The sequence below is a fragment of the Fukomys damarensis genome, unplaced genomic scaffold, assembly GCF_012274545.1.
Source record: "Fukomys damarensis isolate Sample0158 unplaced genomic scaffold, DMR_v1.0_HiC HiC_scaffold_28, whole genome shotgun sequence".
In the NCBI taxonomy this organism is placed as follows: Eukaryota; Metazoa; Chordata; class Mammalia; order Rodentia; family Bathyergidae; genus Fukomys; species Fukomys damarensis.
Genome location: NW_022900940.1, coordinates 37317185 through 37331208, shown reverse-complemented (window position 1 = coordinate 37331208; position 14024 = coordinate 37317185). Strand labels below are relative to the sequence as shown.

The 14024-nt window shown below is 34.8% G+C and overlaps 1 protein-coding gene across 1 annotated transcript in view; it reads right to left on the bottom strand.

Moving 5' to 3' along the window:
- Positions 1–14024, bottom strand: part of Dnah12 (dynein axonemal heavy chain 12) — a 245694-nt gene that overhangs the window by 131679 nt on the left and 99991 nt on the right. The window contains exons 41-44 of the mRNA XM_010612737.3: positions 13358–13613; positions 3716–4015; positions 2763–2941; positions 1998–2190 (exon numbers count right to left, since the gene is read on the bottom strand). Coding sequence (XP_010611039.1) covers positions 1998–2190; positions 2763–2941; positions 3716–4015; positions 13358–13613 — 928 coding nt within the window. The remainder of the gene's footprint in view (positions 1–1997; positions 2191–2762; positions 2942–3715; positions 4016–13357; positions 13614–14024) is intronic.

Below are 14024 nucleotides of genomic sequence, written 5' to 3'. Positions count from 1 at the left end.
TTTCCTTTTCCTTTTCCCTTTCCCTTCCTTTCCCGTCCCTTTTTTTCTTTCTTGTTTTTTTTGTACCAGGGATAGAATTCAGCACATTGCACTTGTGAGGCAGGCGGCAACACTACTGAACTAAATCCCTGGCCCCTTATACATTCTTAAGTTTAAAATGGATTACACATGAGTCGGGGATTTAGCTCAGTGGTACTGCTGCCTGCCTCACAAGTGCAATGTCTTGAGTTCAATCTGTGGTACCAAAACAAAAACAAAAACAAAAATAGATTGCATATGAAATATTCTATAGGATAGACCATGTCTGGCCACAAAACAAGTCTTAACAAACTTTTAAAAGCTGCAATCATAACATCTTTTTCAGTCACAAGGGAGCAAAACTAGAACTCAATAGTAGAGAAAAACTAGAAAATCCACTAAAATATGGCAATTAAACAACACACTCCTAAATAACCACTGGACCAAAAAATAAATCACAAGGAAAATCAGAAAATATGTTGAGACAAATGCAAACAAAAATAAAGCATACCAAAACTTATGTGATGGAGCAAAAGCAGGGCTATAAGGAAAGCTTACTGCTGCAAACATTTTTATTAAAAAAGAAAGATCTGATCTCAACAACCTAACACTGTATTTTAAGAAACAAGAAAAAAAAGAACTGAACTCAAAGCTAACAAAAAAGAAAGAAATTATAAAATATGACAGCAGAAATAAGTGAAACAGAATAAAAAATATTTTAAAATCAATTTAACTGAGAATAAAATAAGATTAACAATGTTAGCAAAACTTTAGCTAGATTAATTAGGAAAAAGAGAGAGAAGACTCAAATGACTAAAATCAGAAATGAAAGAGGCCATTACAATCCATGCCAAAGAAATAAAGAGAGAATACTGTGAGAACACAGAGAATACTGTGAACAGCTGCATGCCAATAAGCTGGATAACCTAGAAGAAATGGATAAGTTTGTATAACAAACACAGCAAAGAAAGATTCGGTATGATGCCCAAGATACGTAACTAACAAACAATGCAAAAGAGAAATTAAGACATGTCTGACCTCAAGGTCCATGTTCTTGCTATTCTGAAGTGGTAATGAAATATGCTGATTTTAAGTCTACTAGTTTATTTGGGAGTAAATACATCCCAAATTTACCTCTATAGTATGATTAGAAAAAGAAAGAACATAAATGTAATATTTTCTTTTATGTGTTTGTGGACCTCTTTGGTATCAGCTTGGATTCTACCATTTCTACCTTCAAGCAGCCAAGAAAAAAACATTTCTCTATGCCAATTTTTAGGATGCAAAAATTTAGTGTATAAATGCTTGTGAAAATGAAAGGAGTCTAGCAATATCTTCCTTTTTTTTCACTTTGAATCACCTCTTTATGGGAGAGTCTATAGTAGACTGCAGATCCCTACATGCATTGCATATGTCCTACATATGCATACCATATTCTATTGGTTTCTAGGACAGCAACACAGGTCTGAAGAAACTATTAAGAAACACTTACTGCATCATCAGGTTCATATTTTTTGAGGTACTGGGATCAAACCCAGGACCTTACACATGCTAAGCATATGCTAAACTACTGGCCAACATGCTTGGCCCATGAAGTCCATATTAAACAATCTGATGGAAATTGTATATTTAACTGAAATAAATTCCCCCAGAACTAGGATAAAGTAGCTTTAATAGCGTGGATAACTTCAGTTAAAAAGCCTTGCTCTTCTGTGTTATCAATTCCCTCAGCTTTAGTGCCCTCATCAGTAAAACACAGAGAAGGCCACACGTGTTGTACTGCATTGTTGTACCAATAGAATGAGATGAACTAGGTAGTCAGGACAATGTTCAATAAGTACACACAGCAAGTGCTCAATGAATAGTATTGTTATCATCACCCGTGCATTCAATACACTGCAACACAGGCTGGTTCTCTCTTTACAGGTAAAAGAATACACTGTTATCATTTTAGACATTAGATTTGCTCATAACTTTACCTTCATATCATCTCTCCATTCATTCATTCCATAGCTCTTAGAAATTTCTGGTTGGAAAATCTGCATTTTTGCCATGGATGTAGCTAGGCGAGTTAAAGATTGACGGCCACTTCCTCCAAGCCCAACAAGCAAAGCATTTCCACCAGACTGCTTCAGGATTCTACATATTCTTGACAAATGTTCCAAAACATACCTATAAAAATAATTTTATTATACATGACAGTGTAAAGTAATCCCTCAGTTCAAAAATGCTTCTGTTCATAAACAATTTGGTTTGCAAACAGAAGTTAGGCAAAATTTTGCTTCTGTTCACAAATTCCACATTGGGTGACTAACAGGAACACAACCATCTTCCCCATTATCATGGAATGAATTAAGTTGATGAGCTGAGGTACCACTGTACAGGTAAATATATGTACCATTTATTAAATATACTTATAATAGCATGCTATACTGTAAATATACAGAATAAAATTTATTTTTAAAAATACAAAATGAGATTGTCCATATATGTGTAGAGAAATACATCTGTGTAGCACAAGTCCAAAGAAACACATGAATTTCTTTTTACTACCATTATGTCATAATGAGGGACACAGTGAGTGACGAATGGTTGGGTAAAACAGGGGACTACAAATAAATTGCTAGTATTCTATATCTTAATGTGATGATGGATGTTCATGTACTTTTATTATCTTTTTGTACATTTAAATATTTCATAATATAATATTAGCACTTTCAAGCATCAATATCAAATGTAGGTACCTAAATATGACAAGATTCATTCTTGTTTTGTGAGTTTGGTTATACTCATCTAAGCATTGGTCTACAATGTCACTAAAATGGAGAATATTTGTAATTTCAATATAAATTCTATCATCTCCTTCAAGGTCAGGATTCAAATAATCACCAAACATGAGATTTCTTAAGTCTTCTTCAGTTGTCTATAAAACAGAAATCAATAAATGACAAAACTCAATTTTTTTCTAAAATAAAATTTTTCAATGTGCAAAATTTTGTTTTACCCATGTCATAAAATTATTATTAGTTGGATAATTATTTCAAATATTAAAGAAGGAAGTGATATACTCAATTAATAGCTAAAAGATACTTTTCTGAAATAACAAGTTTTGGAATGTTTTTTAGAAACTGGAGAATGATTCTGGGTTATTCCCAGGCATTGAGTAGTTACTAAAGGATGGTATTATTTTAGGTACTTTATTTCTATTATGTCATTTAATCCGTATCATGTAGGGGGTTATTCTTTTTTTTTTTTTTTTTCGGTATCGGGGATTGAACTCGGGGCCTTGTGCTTGCAAGGCAGGCCACCGAATCACTGAGCTAAATCCCCGGGCCCATGGGGGTTATTCTTTAAATAACTTTTGTTACATAAAATTCTCTGAACATTAATCTTACAATAAATTCCTCTCTATGAGAAAAGCTACAAGAATATGTCCATTTAAAAGCAACGAGAATGCAATCTTACTGTTTTAAATTTTTTTTTTTTTTTTTTTGGTACGGGGATTGAACTCGGGACCTTGAGTTTGCGAGACAGGCAACAGAATCACCGAGATAAATCCCTGGCCCTAATATTTTATTTTTATTTTTTTGGTACCGTGATCAAACTTGGAACCTTGTGCTTGCGAAGCAGGGGTGGAACCACTGAGCTAAATCCCCAACCCCAATGTGATATGTTTGAAACCACTAAATATACTCACTGGTTTATTCTCTTTCCTCAGATGTAAAAAGATACTATCAAATGATTCCTTAAAATGGTTCTTTGTAACAGTTTTAATTAATTTGAAGAGCCACTTTCGATCATCATCATTAATGAGGCGATCATAAAACACTCGGAGAACCTCATGCACGAACAGACGGATCATAGTTTGCTTGTTCTCTACAGCATCTCTTTTGATGAGCAAACAACCCCGGATAACACGTGAAAAATCACGCAAGTTGAAAGTATAATGAGATTTTGTGGGAGTGGGCAAAAGATTTTCCATGGATTGTTTATATATCTGTATATAAAAATGCAACAAAGCAAAAATGAAATGCTTATAACCAGCAGAGTTATAACAAATAATGTAAGAAAGATTTTATTTGTCCTATCATTATATCATCTTGGTAAAATATATGAGTAAACCGAGTATGGCATATATGTTTAGTTTGGTCTATAGCACTCAACTAGGCTTTAGGAAATTGAGGAAATTTAATACTCCCTCAACTTGAATTCTATCCAAGCCTATTTTATTTCCAAGTTGCTTTATTTTACAGTTGTTTAATGATGACTTACGCATCATTAAAGATTATGCAGTTAGAAATTGCAATAGAAAGTGAAATTAGTCAACTCGTTCTGAAGTGGATGAAATACTTTCCTGTCAACTTGAAAACAAATTGGGGATATATTTGTTTCCTTTCTACTTGAGGGAGCACTGTTAAAATCTTCCTGTTGTCATTATGTCTAAATCAGAATCTCCTCAAGGGTTCTTCATCAGAAGGTTGAGTTTTACAAAAACTGATGAGAGTCTAAGAAGCTATTTTGAGCAAGGCGGAACATCATGGAATGTGTGGTAATAAGAGATCAAAACCAAGTGCTCCACGGCCTTTGAGTTTCTTACAAATACCATTGTGGAGGCATGTGCAGCCATGATGGTAAGGCCACACAAGGTGAGTGGAAGAGTTTTGGAACCAAGGAGAGCTACCTCAAGAGAATATTGTCGAAGAGCAGGTGCACTCCTAACTTGAAGATTCTTTTTGGAGGCATTATAGAAGACTGAGGAACATCACCCATGAGATTATTTTGAACAATATGAAGAAATCTAAGTCACTGAAATTATGACTGACTGAGGCAGAGGAAAGAAGAGGAGATTGGCTTTTGTAGCCTTTGACAATCCTGACTCTGTGGATAAGACTGTCATTAAGAAATACCACACTATTAATGGCCATAACTGTGAAGTGAGGAAAGCCCTATTGAAGCAAGAGATGGCTAATGAGTGCTTCATTAGCCAAAGAGGTTGAAGTTGTTCTGGAAACTTTGGTGGTAGTCATAGAGGTGGTTTTGTGGTAATAACAATTTTGGCCATGAAGGAAGCTTCAATGGTTGAAGTGGTTTTTGTGGCAACTGTGGTTATGGTGAATATGGTGGCAGTGGGAATGCCTATGATGGATTTGGTACTAATGGAAACAATTTTGGAAGTGTTAGAAGCCACACTGATTTTGACAAATACGAATATATAATAATAAATCTTCAAAATTTGGACCCATGAAGGGAGGTAAAAAATGCTTTGGCCCCTGTAGGGGTTGAGACTCCAAGGTAGCTATGGCAGTTCCAACAGGAGAAGTAGCTATGAGAGTTGCTGAAGGTTTTATTAAAAAATAAAAATTTGCTGTATAAAGTCAGTATATTCTGAAGTAACCTGGATAAAAATCCTCCGCAGTGTGTAGTTAGAATTCCTTCAGGGTAATGCCATGTTTCATTTGAAATTTAAAAATATATATATTATTGGTACATTTTAGATATACATAATGATAACATTCATAGTGAATTTGTAACTGTAAGTAATATATCTTGCTTATTTTTCCCCCCTCCCCTCCCTTTCACCCCCTTCTCCTCCTTGGAAAAGCCATTGCCTTCAGAAACCTTTGGTATAGCTGAACTACAATTACTGTTGTGAATTTCTAAATTTTATTATTGAAAAGGTCACTCAAGAAAAGTCATGAAATTAATCTGGTTGTAAAAATGATTGTTGGCATTTCCAGGAAAATGGCAGAGTAGTAAGGAGCAGCAACTCTGCCTCTCCAAGATTTGGAATCCAGACACTGGAAAATAACAACTTGAGAAGGAGGAGAAAGAGGAGCAGGGAGGGAGGAGAGGGGAAGGAGGAAGAGGAGGAGGAGAGCAATGGATCCATGGGAGCCAAGGATTTGACAGGAAAATTAAAACCTACAGAGAAATTGAAAAAGACACAACACAGTATGGAAAAGGGAAGGGACAATATGCACTTTCTCCCCAGCTCCTGCCTTGTGGCTCATGAGAAAGGAAGACCAGATCTACAGACAAAGTAAAAGCAGGGGACTCCAAAGGGCTTGAGAGAGAAATGCAGTGGTGGAATGAATGAATGAACTGGTGGAAGTTGTGAGCTGCAATAGCTGGTGAGTGACTCCAGTCCAAGCACATACCACATCCCCTGGGCAGAGTGCTTGGATGGATGCCATTCCTGGGAGGAGCTGTTTGAAGGAGGGACTCAGAGCAGTTGTGGAACACCTTTGATTTGGGGTGCCCAGTTATATGTTTCCACAGTGATTGGATGAGGGACAGCTACAGGAGACAACTGTGGTCAGGCAGCCATGGGCAGGCTGGCAAGAGGCCCCTGAGGGATTTAGACTAGAGCTAAAACATTTAGTATATTAGCTATAAGTCAATATATGGATTGTCTTAATGTCTATACCATAATTGCAGATTTCTTCTGTATGATTAACAGTGGAACATATTTGGTTGTTATGGTATGTTAACACCAGATTTGTCTTGGACAATAATACTGTAGCTGATTTGCTTGTTATTAGCAGGGCCATACAGTTGGTGCTATTTCTCTGTAAGCCAACATTCAGATTATCTTTGTGACATTAACAATACTAGAGCACATTCTACAGAACTTGGTTGTAGGGCTAAATACATTGCATCCTCTCCTTCCAAATTAGCCAAGGTAGGGCTGGAGATTTAGCTCAGTGGTTCTGCCACCTGCTTCTCAAGCATAAGGTCCTGAGTTCGATCCCCGGTACAAAAAAACAAACAAATAAACAAAACCAAATTAACCAAGGAATCAGATCTTGGGGCTGTGGCAAGGGATAATATTTAGCCATACCCAAAATATCTAACTGGAAAATAATTTAAGAGATCTCTATACTACCAACAATGTCTTTACAGTATAGGCACCCACAAACTTCAGTATCAAACAAACAAAAAGAATAGAAACGTGAAGATAAGGCATCTCCCAACTTCCCTCAAGGCAATCCAGGGACAACCAAGGGACAGAATAGCATAAACCACACACTTGGGATTAGTCAAAAAAGATAATACAGCAGATTAGAAAACAGACCAAAAAATTACTCAGTGGGATGAGAGAAGATACAACTAGACAGATAATGGAATTATTAATCAAAAAGATGCAGGAGCTTTCAGAAGACACTAATAAAAAGTTAGATGAGTTAAACAAAATGACACATGAGTGACTAATTTACTCATGTAAATTAGAATTAGTAATATTCTATTACTCATGTAATAGAATTAGAGTCTATGAAAAAATTTCAATCAAAAATCCAGGAGATTATAAATCATATTGAAAGTATGTAAAACAGAAGTAATCAATGTGAGAAAAGGATTTCAGAACTAGGAGACAATGATGCCTTCAAAGACCAACTACTCAAGGACGCTTTCAAAACAACAAAAGATTATGAAAAATGGATCCAACAGCTGCTAGATGATGCAAAGAAGACTAATATACGAATAACTGGAATAAGTGAAAAATCAGAAGACAGCACAAATGGCATAAAAAACCTGCTCACTGAAATAATGGCCAAAAACCTCCAAAATACAGGGAAAGTAAAAAACATACAGACGAATGAGGCATAGACAAAGCCAAATACCCATGACCAAAAGAGAACATCTCCATCCTACATTATACTCAAAGAACCAGAAGTCCATCACAGGGGCAAAAATCCTAAAAACTGCTAGAGAAATGTAATAAATCACGCATTAAACCACTAGAATTATAGCAAACATATCAACACAAACTTTAAAGGCCAAGGAGGCCTAGGAGTGAAGGGTTTCAAGTCCTAAAAGATAACAATTTCCAACCTGACTTATGTATTCTGCAAAACTAACCTTCAAAACTACTGGAGAAATAAAGTATTTCCATAACAAGGAGCACCTTAAGAAATTCATGACCACCAAACAAGCATTACAAAATTTCACAAGCATATCCTAGAAAGAGACAATGAAGCCAACAATGCCAACAAGAAGAAGGAATGAATACACCTGTTGGGATGAGCAGCTAAGCAAAAGGAAAAAGAATAAGAGAATCAGCAACAAGAAAATAATGCAATGACAAGAATAAGTCAATAACTCTCAGTAATAATTCAATGTGAATGGACTCAATTTCTCAAATAAAAGACACAGATTGGCAGAATGGACAAAAAATAAAACCCAATGATATGCATTTAATTAAAAAAGAAATGAACAGATTAAAAGTCAAACAATGGAAAACAATACACCATATCACAGGAACCCATAAAAAAGCAGGAGCAATTATCCCAATTTCATACAAAGTGTATTTCAAGCCAAAACTGATTAGAAGAGGTAAAGTCACAACATAATGGTTAAGGAAACAATTCAACAGGAAGAGATAATTGTAAACAAATACACTCCAATTACTGGCACATCCAACTTCATAAATGAAATACTAATGGACATGAAAAATCAGGTAAACACCAACCCAGCTGTAATGGGAGACCACAATAACCTACTATCAAAAATGAATAGATCAATTAGACAAAAAATCAACAAAGGAACACCAAAGTTGAATCAAACCTTTGAACAAATATCTACAGCATTCCATCCAAAAATAACAGAATACACATTCTCCTCAACAGCACATGAGACTTTCTCCAAAACAGACCACATACTGGGCCATAAAATACGCATAAGTAAATGCAACAGAATTACAATTATCCTATGGATATTATCAGATCATAGTGCAGTGAAACTAGAATTCAATGGCAAAAGACCCCATAGTAACTAAGCAAACACCTGGAAATTAAATAACACCTTGTTGAATAATTAGTGGGTTGTAGATGAAATTAAAGAAGAAATTAGATAATTCCCACTATTAAAGGATAATTACAGTATAACATACTGGAACCTAGAGGAAACAATGAAAGCAGTTCTAAAAGGCATATTTATAGGAATGAATTCTCATATCAGAAAAACAGAGCAAGGTCAAATACATAAGCTAATAATGTACTTCAAGGTCCTAGAAAAATAAGAACAAACTAAATCCAAAGCTAGTACATGAAAGGAAATTTTTAAAAAAGGAAAGGAGATCTTAAATATCAGCAAAAATTAATGCCACTGAGGCTAAAAAAAATACAAAGAATCAATGAATCAGTTTGTTTGGTTTGGTTTGGTTTGGTATCGGGGATCAAACTCAGGACCTTGCGCTTGCCAGGCAGGCAACAGAACCAATGAACCAAGTCCCTGGCCCTGGAGTTGGTTCTTTGAAAGATTAAACAAAAAAGGCAAACCCTTAGCCAGTCTTACCAAATCACAATAGATTCTGCTGAAATCCAGAAGACCATCAGTAACTACTTTGAGAACCTGTACTCTAATAAAATGGAAAATTCAGAAGAAACAAATAAATTCCTAAACACACATAAACTACTAAAGCTGAACCAAGAATATATAAAAATCCTAATAATCCAATTAATCAGTTCTTCAAATTGAAGACGTAATCTTTAAAAAGCTACCAATTAAGTCTTGAAAGATTCACTGCCAAATTTTACAAAAACTTTAGAGCAGATCTAACACTGATAGTCTTCAAATTCTTTAATGACATTCAAAGGAGCACTTCCAAAGTCATTCCTGGAAGCAAGCATTGCCTTCATCTCAAAACCAGACAAGGACCCAAATGAAAAAGAGAATTGCAGGTCAATATCTTCAATGAACACAGATGCAAAAATCCTCAAGATACTGACAAGTCACCCCAGCATGGCCCCAGCAGCCCAGAATCAGATAACAGTCCACATAGGGGCAAATGCACATATATAAGATATCAGAAAATAGAAAATATCCCTTATTCCTGGATGGCAGAACCAATATAATAAAAATGGTCACACTTCCAAAACTGTTATATAAATTTAATGCAATCCCAATCAACATACTAATGGTATTCCTCATAGAACTAGAGAAAACAATCCTAAAATACATACAGAACTGGAACAGATCTAAAATAGCAAAAGCAATCCTGGGTAACAAGGGCAAGGCTGGGGGCATGACAATCCCTGACTTGAAATTATACTACAAAGCTACCATGATTAAAAACTGGATGGTATTAGCAAAACAAACAAACCAAAAAACCCAGAAAAAAACAAAACTACAAAACAAGCAAGCAAACAAACAAACAAACCTGTGGATCAACAGAACAGAATAAAGCAGAAACAACTCCAGGCACACTTAGCAACTTTATCTTTGACAAAAGGGCCAAATATTTTTGCTAAAGGAAAGACAACCTCTTTAAGAAATGGTGCTGGGGAAACTGGCATTCTACATGTTGAAGATTGAACCTAAAACCCTATCTTTCATCATGCACTAAACTAAAATAAAAATAGATCAAAGATCTAAATATTAAAACAGAACCCCCCCCAAACATAGAAATACTCAATGTGCTGGAAGACATAAAGGTAAAATTCTTGAAGACAGGTGTAAAGCAAAGACTTTTTGAACAGAGCCCTTGTTACACAAGAAATAATACCAAGAATCAACAAATGCAACATATCAAATTAATAAGCTTCATACAGCAAAGGAAACCATCAACAGAGGGAAGAGAAAATCTACAGAATGAGAGAAAAATTTTGCCAGATAATCCTTAGACAAAGGATGAATATCTAGAATATATTAAAAAATTAGCTCCTCAAATTAAAAGATCCAAAGTATAAGCATCTGAAGTGAATAGACATTTCTCAGATGAAGATGTACAAACAACCAATAAATAAATTTAAAAATTTTCAATATCACTGGCCATTGAGAAATGCGAATTAAAACAGCACCGAGAGCCAGGTATGGTGTCACACTCCTGTAATCCCAGCACTTGGGAGGCTGAAGCAGGAAGTAGGATCTCTGAGGATCTGAGGATAGCCTGGGCTACAAAGTGAGTTCAAGGCCAGCCTGAACCATATAGCAAGATCCTGTCTCAAAAAAAAAAAGCAAGACATAAAAACAAAAACAAAAACAAAACTGAGACTTTTTCCAGGAAGAATGTCTATCAACAAGAAGTGAGACAATAACAAATGGAGAGGCTGTGGGGGGAAAATAATAAACCTTTCTTCATTGTTGATGGGACTGTAAACGAGTACAACCACTGGAAATCAGTAGGAGATTCCTCAAAAAACTAAAAATAGAAATTTCATTTGGCCCAGCCATTCCCCTTCTACATGTCTTCCCAAAAGAATTAAAGATATCAAATCAGTGATAATGCATAAAAATGTTTATAAAGCATAATTCATAATAGCTAAATCTTAGAAGCAGAGTACATCCCAATAGTGGATGAATGGCTAAAGAAATTGTGGTATTTATATACAGTGGAGCATTACTCTGCCATAAAGAAGGATAAACTTGAGTCATCTGTAGGAAAATGGATGAACCTTGAGATTATAATGTTAAGTGAAGTAAATCAGATACACAAGCCTAAATATCACATGGTTTCTTTTATATGAAAAACTCATTATATAAATAAAGTTAAAAATAAAAGACAGACAACAGGAAAATAGTTATCATAATCTAGCATGGATAATATATGTAAAAGTGTAGTATGATTTGGCTTAACTGTCTCACATTTTTATATGCTTTTTGGCCTGCTAATCTGGCTGTTATCTGTATTATGATTATTAACTTCATACGATGTTATGAGATAAACAAATGGATCTAAAGCTGGCAAAGAAGGGGAGCAGGGGGGAGGAGAAAGGGAAAAAAGAATTGAGATGAGTTACATACATGTATCAGTTTCCTACAATGAACATAAAATAATTATATACTGCAAATAGGTACTAACAAAAATTTTAAAAATGATTTTGGTACATCCTCTACAATATCTAAATTAAATAATGGTACCAGATAAAATGATGGACATGAATGAAGTATGTCTATTATTCATTATCATATGTAATCAATAAATGATTTTAACTGTCTTGAAAAAATAAATTTATTCTTTTCTTTCTCTTCCCTTATGCTGTCCCTCTCTTCTTCTGTCTTAATATAGAAATTAAGTATATTTTAACTATATGCTGAATTAATCAAGTGACAGTTAATATTCTCTTTGAGAAGAGTAAATTAAATCTTTTTTAACATAACCTGACAAAAAGAAAACCAAAAACATGTGTATGCATTCTGTGATTCATTCCTCATCCCAACCTCTGCACATGATAGTTCTAATCAAAGAATGCTTCAAAGAATGTGGAAGGAGAAATCCTTTCTCCTTCCCATTCTAACTGATCTACTCCTTCACCTTTCCAAGAGATGCCTGAAATAGAAATATATTGTATAAACAGAAGTACTTTCCTGTCACAGACTAAATAAACTATCTCTTTGCTCATAGTTTCTCAGACACTACAAATTTTCCACCAAAAGGAAGGGAGAACCTTAAAAAGATACATTTGTGGAAACAGATGTAGTGATTTCTAGGAGCCTTTTGCTTCCTGCTGCAGTTATCACAAAGTGAACTCCACTTTTCAAGCTTCTAGAAAGCCTATTTTGATGAGATTGTCATCAACTTGCCTTTAAATATATTTTATCCTTTTATCATTAGATACGAAGCTGGCTCTAGCCTCTAAGTAAGGGCAAAATAACATACTTTGAACAAGTTAAAGTCACAAGGGCAGCCTTTTTTTCTGCTTCTACCCTTATATTTCCTTATTTTTTTTCACTATTCCTTCTAACATGTGGTTTGACTTATAAAAAGTAAAGTATTTATAAGTTGCTTAAGAAAGAAGAAAGAAAAGATAAAATGAATAAATATCACAATAGGAACCTAATAATAAAGGAAATATGTATCATGTGGCAGATAGACTCATCTTGTACCAGATGAATTCCTTATAACAACCTTATGAAATAGGTATTACATTCCATACATTATTCCATATATTTAGTGATTTAAAAACTGAGCCTCTAAAAGGTTGAATCACTTGTTCTAGGTCCTACAGTTAGAAAATAGCAGTTAAGACACTCAGACAGTCTAATTTCAAAGCTTGCAATCTTCCTGTTCCTAAATTTTCTGAAGAATTTCACTGATAATGAAGGCCAAAGTAGATGGCCAAAGGGGGGGGGTGTTTTTAAAAACAGATGGAAAAAAAGAAAAGAAATGAAGAGGAAAAAAAGATAAAAATAGACCTTTTATAAATAAAAAAGGTATTAAGAGTTGGAAGAAGCAGGGATGGAGGTAGGAGATAAAAGAAAAAAGAATTAACATGTATTATGTACATATGCCAATTCCTCACAATAACTGTAATTATTATGTACTGCAAATATATACTAATAAAAAATTTTTAAAGGGACAGATAAGACCCAAACATTGTACAGTGCATTATTTGCTTACCTCCATTGTCCCACTGACTATTTGGTTACCAATTGAAAAATACTCTGGAGAAAATGCATGAACCTTAAGGTAAAATGCCACAATTGATGAGAAGATTCGGACCATAGTTTCATCACTGAAAGTATTAATAGTGCAAATGTTGAAATGTCGAATAAAGCGGGGAGTGACTGGATTTCTCCCACCACCTGGAGGACCCATGGCAGCAATCAGCTGTATATCAATCAGTGTGATTTTACTTGTGTCCTTAAGGTCATACCTTGAAATAATATAAAAAAATTTTAAAATCTATTATAAAGCAAACAAGATGGAATGAAATACAGATACCTCTAGAAAACATAACTCCACGTAGCTTCTGTGAAAGGGTTACCTTTAAATAATGTTACGAGTGATTTTTGAATTTAAAACAGAATTCTATTTCTCTCTTTAGTGACTTCAATTCTGTTGCCCAGATTCTGTGTGTCGAGAATCTCTTCCTCCTGCACTTCCTTCGCTTTCCTCCTACTCTTCTCTCCAATTGTTTTACTTTTCCTTCTCTTTCTCCAAATGCAGAGAAGCATGCATGAATGCTTTGACATGCTTGTAGCTGGATATAGGTAGGGTGACCCTATGTTCCATTTTACCTAAGACAATCTGCTTTGCGCTTGCTGTAATAAAAATACCCCCCTTT